Source organism: Coregonus clupeaformis, chromosome 12 (assembly GCF_020615455.1).
Source record: "Coregonus clupeaformis isolate EN_2021a chromosome 12, ASM2061545v1, whole genome shotgun sequence".
Taxonomy (NCBI): Eukaryota; Metazoa; Chordata; class Actinopteri; order Salmoniformes; family Salmonidae; genus Coregonus; species Coregonus clupeaformis.
This window is the reverse complement of record NC_059203.1, coordinates 50,988,777-50,999,274: the sequence shown is the minus strand read 5'-3', so window position 1 is coordinate 50,999,274 and position 10,498 is coordinate 50,988,777. Positions and strand designations below refer to the sequence as shown.

At 42.3% G+C, this 10,498-nt stretch overlaps 1 protein-coding gene across 1 annotated transcript; it reads right to left on the bottom strand.

The window, feature by feature from the left end:
* Positions 1-2,372: 2,372 nt before the first annotated feature.
* On the bottom strand, positions 2,373-9,644 carry LOC121578493 (potassium voltage-gated channel subfamily D member 3-like). Its single transcript, XM_041892856.1, has 2 exons — positions 9,340-9,644; positions 2,373-3,524 (listed from the first exon to the last, which is right to left on the bottom strand). Exon 2 carries the CDS (start codon positions 3,477-3,479, stop codon positions 2,373-2,375), a length of 1,107 nt encoding a protein of 368 aa, XP_041748790.1. The 5' UTR covers positions 3,480-3,524; positions 9,340-9,644.
* Positions 9,645-10,498: the final 854 nt, after the last annotated feature.

The following is a 10,498-nucleotide window of genomic DNA, read 5'->3' as shown; positions in this document are numbered from 1 at the left end:
TGGAGGAAAAAGGGGGTTGCTTGCAAGCCGAAGAACGGCATCCCAACCGTGAAGCACGGGGTGGCAGCATCATGCTGTGGGGGTGAATTGCTGCAGGAAGGACTGGTGCACTTCACAAAATAGATGGCATCATGAGGAAGGAAAATTATCTGGATATATTGAAGCAACATCTCAAGACATCAGTCAGGAAGTTAAAGCTTGGTCGCAAATCGGTCTTCCAAATGGACAATGACCCCAAGCATACTTCCAAAGTTGTGGCAAAATGGCTTAAGGACAACAAAGTCAAGGTATTGGACTGGCCATCACAAAGACCTGACCTCAATCCTATAGAAAATGTGTGGGCAGAACTGAAAAAAAGCGTGTGCGAGCAAGGAGGCCTACAAACCTGACTCAGTTACACAAGCTCTGTCAGGAGGAATGGGCCAAAATTCACCCAACTTATTGTGGGAAGCTTGTGGAAGGCTACCTGAAACATTTGACCCAAGTTAAACAATTTAAAGGCAATGCTACCAAATACTAATTGAGTGTATGTAAACTTCTGACCCACTGGGAATGTGATGAAATAAATAAAAGCTGAAATAAATCATTCTCTCTACTATTATTCTGAAATTTCACATTCTTAAACTAAAGTGGTGATCCTGACTGACCAAAGACAGGGAATTTTTATTAGGATTAAATGTCAGGAATTGTGAAAAACTGAATACTACATGTATTTGTCTAAGGTGTATGTAAACTTCCGACTTCAACTGTATGCTTTTATGTTTTTATGCTTTTAGATACAAATGTCAAGTATATGTCAACAATCCTTCCTACAAAGGACCATTCTATGGATAACATGTTTTGGGAAAATCAACAAATCTTGGTATATTTTTGTCCTGATTTCTTGAGGAATCACTCATGAAGCAACTGGTCGGTACTTAAGAGAACAGAACAGGAACAGGGCTGAACGGCTATTTCCACTGGCACTATTTCCTGGAGAGACTTCCTGGCTGCTTGGTTAAACAAGCATCAAGGTTACTGTATTAGTTGGCCAGTGAAGAATCAGACAGGCTTTAACAGCACCAGTCTACCAGGAAGACATTGGTTGTTAGAGGTCATTCTCGATCACTAACACAATGTGGAGATGGATTAAGAGAAGCCGGCAGAAACAGCCAAAGTGTAAATAGAAGGAAAATAGTTGTAAAAAATATTACATCTACATACTGTACCTATAGATGGAACATTGAAAATAATGTACAGTTATTTTTTTAAATAACAAATTAAAACCAATAATTAATCCAGTAAGAAAAACAAAAACCATTTCACCGGCATTCAGGATCCCAATTGTTATTACAAGGATTTTTTTCTGGGATTATATGTTCCAGATCATACCAGGATTACTGTGAGATTAAGGACATTTTTGAAATGACAATAGACACAAAACACTAGACGAAGACATAATAGGGACACACAAATCTCCTACTACCCTTGCAAAACATTCAGGCAAGCGCACACACATGCACGAATGCACGCAAGCACACAAGCATGTGCGTGCACATACACACACACACACACACACACAAACACACTTTCCCAGGAGCTACTTCATTCAGCCAGCCTACAGTGAGGTAAACACTTTGTCATGAGAGTTTATACTAGTAGGTCAGGTAGGTACTGTAAATGTAGTGGTGGCTCTCCACCATTACTCAAACGGGCAGCAGAAGCAGCATCATACACCAACTAGTCTATTGAAGAAGTGAGGAAGCTGTCTTCATGCATGCTTCAACTTCAAATTTAGCACAGTGCTGTTGGCATTTATCCATATTCCATTTTCCACCACACAGCAGAAAACATATCCAGGACACCCATTACAAACCGCCAAACAATAGCCTGAGGTATTACATCTGCAGTACACCACAGGCAAGCATTTTGGCACCAGATCAAATCTGGTAATCAACTTCTTAAGGTGCATTCATCATGTGAAGTGAATTTTAGTTGTATAACTAATTAAAGCCTTTTCAGAAGACATTTGTTATTTGGATTCAACCTTGGATGGTTGACTTCTTTACATTTAGAATGCCAAAACTCCCAACATTAGTCAGTATTTGTGATTTGATGATGCCAAGTGAGAGCTCCTGATTTGAAGGTTACATTTGTGAACTCTCTTGAGATCTCTTGGGGACAGCATGCATCATTCCAATGCAGAAGACACTTATTTTTATGAACCACACAAGTGGAGGGAGAGAACCAAAACTGTTGAGAGAATGAGAGGGAGAAAGAGCGAGAGAGACAGAAAGAGATTGGGAGAAAGATAAAAAGCGAGGAAGAGAACACGAGCAAGAAAGAGAAAGAAAGTGAGACAGGGAGAGAGATAAAGAGGGAAATAGGAGGACTTACCCCAACGTGGTCATTGTAACAATGGTGTACCAGAAGGAGGCTGGAATGCTGGTGAACTTGGTCGACGACGACCCCTTTTCTGCGTAGAACATGACAGTGGCGAAGATGATGATGGCCATGGTGAGGGAGAAGAGGAGGAAGCCCAGCTCGGAGGCGCAGCTCTTCAGCGTGTACCCCAGGATCCTGAGGCCCTGCGAGTGGCGGGAGAACTTGAAGATGCGGAACACACGGAACACTCGAAGCGTGACGAAGGCCCCGCTCACGTCCTCGTTGTCTGTCATCACCAGGCCGATGTAGTAGGGAAAGATGGCCACCACATCGATGATGCTCATCACACTGCGCATAAATTGGTAGCGGCTGGGTGCGGCAAACAGTCTCATGAGGTACTCCACGGTGAAGATGAGGACGCAGGCTGTGTCCATGCAGAAGAAGGCGATGGTATAGCGCTCGCCACACGGCATGTCCTTCTGGGAAGGCGTGGCACCGCAAGGCACCGTCTCTATCACGTTGGTGAGGACTGAGATGGCGATGAAGAAGCCGGTGACGTAGTAGAACACCAGGGCCATGGTGGAGGTGTGAGGGTTCTCAAAGGCCCTCCACATGGTCTCTCTGTATGTCATGTTGGGCAGCTTGCAGTCCTTGTTGTCATCCTGGTCGTCCTGGAGACGCTCTGCATTCTCCCGCTTCCGGTCCTTGTACTCTTCGTAGCAGCAGTCGCCGATGATCTCCGGGATGATGCCGAAGAAGGTTAGCTCTTCATCGTAGGCCGAGATGCACTCGTAGCGAGGATAGTGTAACTTGCCCGTCCGGTAGAAGTTGAGAATGCTGCGGAAGGAGTCTGGGTCCCGGTCGAAGAAATACTCCTTGGTCTCCTCATCGTAAAAAAACTGTTTCTCAGAGCTGCCCAGCAGGGTGTCTGGGTAGCGGTCCAGTGTGGTCCTCCAGGTCTGGAAGCGTCGTCCACTCACGTTCAGGATGATCAGCTCGTCATGTCTCTTTCTGTGGTCTCTAGGAGCGACGGGCATGGGGCAGTTGGCCACGGGCATCCAGCCAATAGCTGCTGCCCGGGCAAAGGGAAGCCATGCAGCCACTCCTGCTGCCATGGCGACTCACTCGGGCTTCCGGCTTGCCTTAAAATTATCTGCCATCTTGAGCAGAGAAACAGACAAAACACACAATCAGTAACAACTCATGAATAAAACATTTCCATGATAAGGTGGTTGCATGGTACAGTGCCTTCAGAAAGTATTCACACCCCTTGACTTTTTCCACATTTTGTTGTGTTACAGCCTGAATTTAAAAGGCAATACATTTAGATTGTTTGTCACTTGCCTACACACAGTACCCCATAATATCAAAATGGAATAATGTTTTTCTAATTTGTTACAAATTAATTAAAATTGAAAAACTGAAATATCTTGTGTCAATAAGTATTCAACCCCTTTGTTATGGCAAGCTTATATAACTTAATGAGTAAAATGTGCTTAACAAGTCACATAATAAGTTGCATAGACTCAATAATAATAGTGTTTAACATGATTGTTGAATGACTACCTCATCTCTGTACCCCACACATACAATTATCTGTAAGGTCCCTCAGTCGAACAGTGAATTTCAAACACAGATTCAACCACAAAGACCAGGGAGGTTTTCCAATGCCTCGCAAAGAAGTGTGCCTACTGATAGATGGATACAAATTTAAAAAGCAGATATTGAATATCCTTTTGAGCATGGTGAAGTTATAGTTACAGTTACAGAGTTGAATGGCTGTGATAGGAGAAAACTGAGGATGGATAAACAACACTGTAGTTAGTCAATAATAGTAACCCACTTGACAGAGTGAAAAAAAGGAAGCATGTACAGAATACAAATATTCCAAAACATCCTGTTTGCAAGAAGGCACTAAAGTAATACTACAAAAACTGTGGCAAAGCAATTCACTTTTTGTCCTGAATGCAAAGTGTTATGTTCGGGGCAAATCCAATACAACACATTACTGAGTACAACACCATATTTTCAAGCATAGTGGTGGCTGCATCATGTTATGGGTATGCTTGTAATCGTTAAGGACTGGGGAGTTTTTCAGAATGGCGCTAAGCACAGGCAAAACCTGGTTCATACTGCTTTCCACCAGACACTGGGAGATGAATTAACCTTTCAGCAGGACAATAACCTAAAACACAAGGCCAAATCTACACTGGAGTTGCTTACCAAGAAGACAGGGCACGCTCCTATGTGGCCGAGTTACAATTTTTCTGCTTGAAAATCTATGACAAGACTTGAAAATGGTTGTCTAGCAATGTTCAACAACCAATTTGACAGAGCTTGAAGAATTTTGAAAATAATAATGGGCAAATATTGTACAATCCAGGTATGCAAAGACACTTAGAGACTTACCCAGACAGACTCACAGCTGTAATCACTGCCAAAGGGGATTCTAACATGTATTGACACAGGGGTGTGAATACTGTTATATTTCTAGATTTCATTTTCAATAAATGTGCAAACATTTCTAAAAACATGTTTTCACTTTGTCATTTTGGGGTATTGTGTGTAGATGGGTGAGAGAGAACATCTATTTAATCCATTTTGAATTCAGGCTGTAACACAACAGATTGTGGAATAAGTCAAGGGGTATAGTATGAATATTTTCTGAAGGCACTGTAGGTGGTTTGCACTATAAGCTACTATAGTAAATCATAGTATTAAAATCCTTCCATTACATTCCAAAGAGTCTAATGCATTCCAAAAAAATATATATATATTTTATGAAACAAAGGTTACTTCGCTGATGCTACTGTACTGTGTTCTCATGACTGTTGGAGCCACAATCCTGACTCTGTTTTTCAGCCCAACAGCAGCCCCACCACTTAGTGTGGTGTAAAAGGAAATGTAGCCACTCTTGAATTCATAGATGGAGCTATGGATGCAATAGCGCTTGATCTTGACTTTCAGTTCCATTACATTACACATATGAGTCATTGGATGAAGGTGTCTTCTGTACGGAGGAGTTTTGTTAAGAGTCCCGACACTACGTCTGAATATTAACATGCATCGCTTGAGGTATGGTTTTGGAACCTTATCTTTCATATACTGTAAGTGAGAAATAACTTCCAAAAAACTAAAGGTTAAATTGATACACACCTTTATGGGGTTAGGGTTAGTGTTCCCACACGGCCATATCTCCATGTTTACGGAAGACAGACGGAAGACAGAGGGACCCCCTGTGCTAATTAGCTATCTAGCGTGCTCCGAACACCTGTGTGTAACGGAAGAAGGCCAATAAAAAGCATGAGCTGGCGCTCACCAAGAGAACATTATTTAGTGTAAAGGTGCTGACTAACGGTGAATAAATTGTAAGCTACCAAAACAAATAAAGGGAGTCGCACACTCTATGTACAGTGAGGGAAAAAAGTATTTGATCCCCTGCTGATTTTGTATGTTTGCCCACTGACAAAGAAATGATCAGTATATAATTTTAATGGTAGGTGTATTTGAACAGTGAGAGACAGAATAACAACAAAAAAATTCAGAAAAACGCATGTCAAAAATGTTATAAATTGATTTGCATTTTAATGAGGGAAATAAGTATTTGACCCCCTCTCAATCAGAAAGATTTCTGGCTCCCAGGTGTCTTTTATACAGGTAACGAGCTGAGATTAGGAGCACACTCTTAAAGGGAGTGCTCCTAATCTCAGCTTGTTACCTGTATAAAAGACACCTGTCCACAGAAGCAATCAATCAGATTCCAAACTCTCCACCATGGCCAAGACCAAAGAGCTCTCCAAGGATGTCAGGAACAAGATTGTAGACCTACACAAGGCTGGAATGGGCTACAAGACCATCGCCAAGCAGCTTGGTGAGAAGGTGACAACAGTTGGTGCGATTATTCGCAAATGGAAGAAACACAAAATAACTGTCAATCTCCCTCGGCCTGGGGCTCCATGCAAGATCTCACCTTGTGGAGTTGCAATGATCATGAGAACGGTGAGGAATCTGCCCAGAACTACATGGGAGGATCTTGTCAATGATCTCAAGGCAGCTGGGACCATAGTCACCAAGAAAACAATTGGTAACACACTACGCCGTGAAGGACTGAAATCCTGCAGCGCCCGCAAGGTCCCCCTGCTCAAGAAAGCACATATTCAGGCCCGTCTGAAGTTTGCCAATGAACATCTGAATGATTCAGAGGAGAACTGTGTGAAAGTGTTGTGGTCAGATGAGACCAAAATCGAGCTCTTTGGCATCAACTCAACTCGCCGTATTTGGAAGAGGAGGAATGCTGCCTATGACCCCAAGAACACCATCCCCACCGTCAAACATGGATGTGGAAACATTATGTTTTGGGGGTGTTTTTCTGCTAAGGGGACAGGACAACTTCACCGCATCAAAGGGACGATGGACGGGGCCATGTACCGTCAAATCTTGGGTGAGAACCTCCTTCCCTCAGGCAGGGCATTGAAAATGGGTTGTGGATGGGTATTCCAGCATGACAATGACCCAAAACACATGGCCAAGGCAACAAAGGAGTGGCTCAAGAAGAAGCACATTAAGGTCCTGGAGTGGCCAAGCCAGTCTCCAGACCTTAATCCCATAGGAAAATATGTGGAGGGAACTGAAGGTTCGAGTTGCCAAACGTCAGCCTCGAAACCTTAATTACTTGGAGAAGATCTGCAAAGAGGAGTGGAACAAAATCCCTCCTGAGATGTGTTCAAACCTGGTGGCCAACTACAAGAAACGTCTGACCTCTGTGATTGCCAACAAGGGTTTTGCCACAAAGTACTAAGTCATGTTTTGCAGAGGGGTCAAATACTTATTTCCAAATCAATTTATAACATTTTTGACATGCGTTTTTCTGGATTTGTTGTTGTTGTTATTCTGTCTCTCACTGTTCAAATAAACCTACCATTAAAATTATAGACTGATCAAGTCTTTGTCAGTGGGCAAACATACAAAATCAGCAAGGGATCAAATACTTTTTTCTCTCACTGTATAAACTCCCAGTAAATTATTGGGTAAGAAACCACCAACGTTTCAGCATCACTGTGCCTTATTCAGGGTCTGGCCGCCATGTTGTCACTGAAAAATACTGTCATCTGCAACTGTGTTGAAGCGGGTTAAAACAGAGTACAGTAAGTGTACACTCGTTGGCCAGTTTATTAGGCCACCACCCCGTTCACGAAAATGGTTCGCTCCTACAGACACTTGGCCATGGCTTGCTATTTAAAGCAGGCAGACAGGCATCGAGGCTGTTACTGTTCGATTGAACATTAGAATGGGCAAAACAAGTGACCTAAGCAACTTTGAGCGTGGTATGATTGTCGGTGCCAGGCGCTCCGGTTACAGTATCTCACAAACGGCCGCCCTTCTGGGCTTTTCACGCATGGCAGTGTCTAGTGTTTACTAAGAATGGTGCGACAAACAAAAAACATCCAGTCAGTGCCAGTTTAGTGAGGCGAAAACAGCTTGTTGATGAGAGGTCGAAGGAGAATGGCAAGAATCGTGCAAGCTAATAGGCGGGCCACAAACAGGCAAATAATGGCGCAGTACAACAGTAGTGTGCAGAACGGCATCTCGGAAAGCACAACTCGTCGGTCCTTGTCCCGGTTGGGCTATTGCAGCAGACGACCACACCGGGTTCCACTCCTTTCAGCAAAAAACAAGAAGCAGCTCCAGTGGGCACGCGTTCACCAACACTGGACAATTGAGCAGTGGAAAAACATTGCCTGGTCTGACGAATCCCGGGTCCTGTTGCATCATGCTGACGGCAGAGTCAGGATTTGGCGTAAGCAGTCCATGGCCCCATCCTGCCTGGTGTCAACAGTAAAGGCTGTTGGCGGTGGTGTAATGGTGTGGGGAATGTTTTCCTTGCACACGTTAGGTCACTTGATACCAATTGAGAAACGTTTCCATTTCCCAAAGAATTCAGGCTGTTCTGGAGGCAAAGGGGGGTCCGACCCGGTACTAGATGGGTGTACCTAATAAATATATTTTGCATTTGTGGAATTATTTTGATGTGATATGAATGTAAAGGGATTTATGTTTCTAGAACCGTATTGCAATTGAGAATCGATTCACCTTTAGATGGAGTATTTGGCAGTCTACCTCTGAAAATAACATATAAGGTCCTTCGACCTTAAGGAGCAATGGTAGGCTCCTTAAGAGTGCGTCTTGGGCTATGGATGCAAGGACTATAACAAGAATCCCTCTGCCAGAACACCACCCCCACAAGACCTCTAAGCAGGCTGTCAAATTCCCTGTCATTTCCAGAGCTCACTGAACAGAATGTTTAAGACAGAGAGGATAATGTGAAGTCTCTTTAGTAAGCTCTGTTAATAGCTATGACAAATAGAAGTGGTCTCTTCAGAATAGAAAGAGACCTGTTGAGTCAGAATTGCATATCTTCCATATTGCTAGGTCTGTATCAGATTTAAGGATAATATGAAGAACGATTGTAAAATTATCCAGTATACCTCTGCTTTTTTATAGCTCATTTAAATGGGAGTGTATACAGATGTAGGATCTAAATTTGATCACTCTTTTGTTGCTGAGAATTGTCCTGCAAAGCAGGAAATTCAAACTTGTAGTATATTTGAGTTTTAAAAAGTATTCTAATGTTTGTAATTTCCACATTGAAATGTCAGACTTGATTTGCTTCAACAAAAAATTTATCCATTAATTATAATCCACATATTAATTCACATTTCCTGTTGCTGCAGGATTAATTTCCTTCTGTTTGCAAACTGGCTCAAATGATGATCCTACATCTGTATGCTGAGCCTAGCGCTAGATGAATACAATTCAGTATTTTGATGCATAAGTAAAACAGTATTGCTGGTTAACATTCTGATAACCATTATCAACTCCACATGTTAGCCTATTTGTAGAAAAAAACAGACCAGCAGATTATAAAACAAATAGGGACAACTCAGGTGCTCAATCACAGCTTTCTATATCACTTACCTCCAAACAAGGAAAGATCCCAAAAAATGTAATGCGCGATCCTCCAGTAAGATAATTCCTCAGGGGAAAAGCTACAGATTTTGAAGGACGCACTGACAAAGGACCTCTGTACGAAAGCGAAACAAGCATATAGGAACACGAGATGGGGATGGATATTGATGCGTTGAACGACAGAAACGTGTTGATGAAATTCACTAAAACCTTGGAAGTCTTTCTTTAAACCACACCTGCATCTAGTGGCACCTGCGGTTTGGACAGAAAGCACAGATTCATTTTGCAGTCTTCAGGATGATATTCACACCTACCTCATGTCTGTGAAGACTAGAAGAGTGGATGATGGACGTAGGAGTCAGGCTCCGCAATCTCTCTCTCTCGCTCTTTCTCTCTCTCTCGCGCGCGCTCTCTCTTTCTCTCTCGTGCGCATAGGCTCTCTCCCACTCTCCATCTACCCTCTCACAAGTTTGGGGTGAAAAATCAGTCCACTCAACCAACTAAACGGACTGATGTGTCAACACTGTATTCATATTTTTTATTTATTCTTTACTTTTTATTAGTTAATGTGAGAAAATACATGTTGATTATGCACGCCTTTATTGAGGCAGTTGGTATTTTGGGAAATTTCCTCATTCAAGTATGTGCAACGCAGTGAGGGAAAGTTGCCTTCTAGAGAAATCTTATGACATGACATGATGCTATAACTAGAACACTTGATATTTATGATCAAGAAGGGTTTGCAGCGTCTGTGCTTTTTAACATTTTCTTTAATACAGGGTAATATATCACGATTAATTGTCATCTCTTCGTTTAAGCCCACATATCAAATCGAATGTTCACTCTATAATGAAAAGTGGAAGGCTTTTATATTTAATTGCCTCTATAACTTACACTTATTACCATGTAATGTGTAAGTAAATACCTTGTTAATTATCTTACAATGTGAATATGTAAATGTATCAGCCCCATCCCAACTGGGGTTTATTATAAAAAAATAAAAAACGAAAGGCTTGTTTGGACAGATCACAGAAATTCTGATTCAGAGCTCCAAGATGGTATTCCATACACTGTGATCGGAGGAAGCGTGGGAAGGTTATGCTGCTTTAAAAGTTGATGAAATGTTATCCCACTTAGGAGACAAGTAGAAGAAAAATGCCCTTGAAAG

Excerpts from the sequence above, each read along its gene's own strand:
- LOC121578493 (XM_041892856.1), bottom strand. The coding sequence starts at position 3,479 with ATGGCAGCAGGAGTGGCTGCATGGCTTCCCTTTGCCCGGGCAGCAGCT.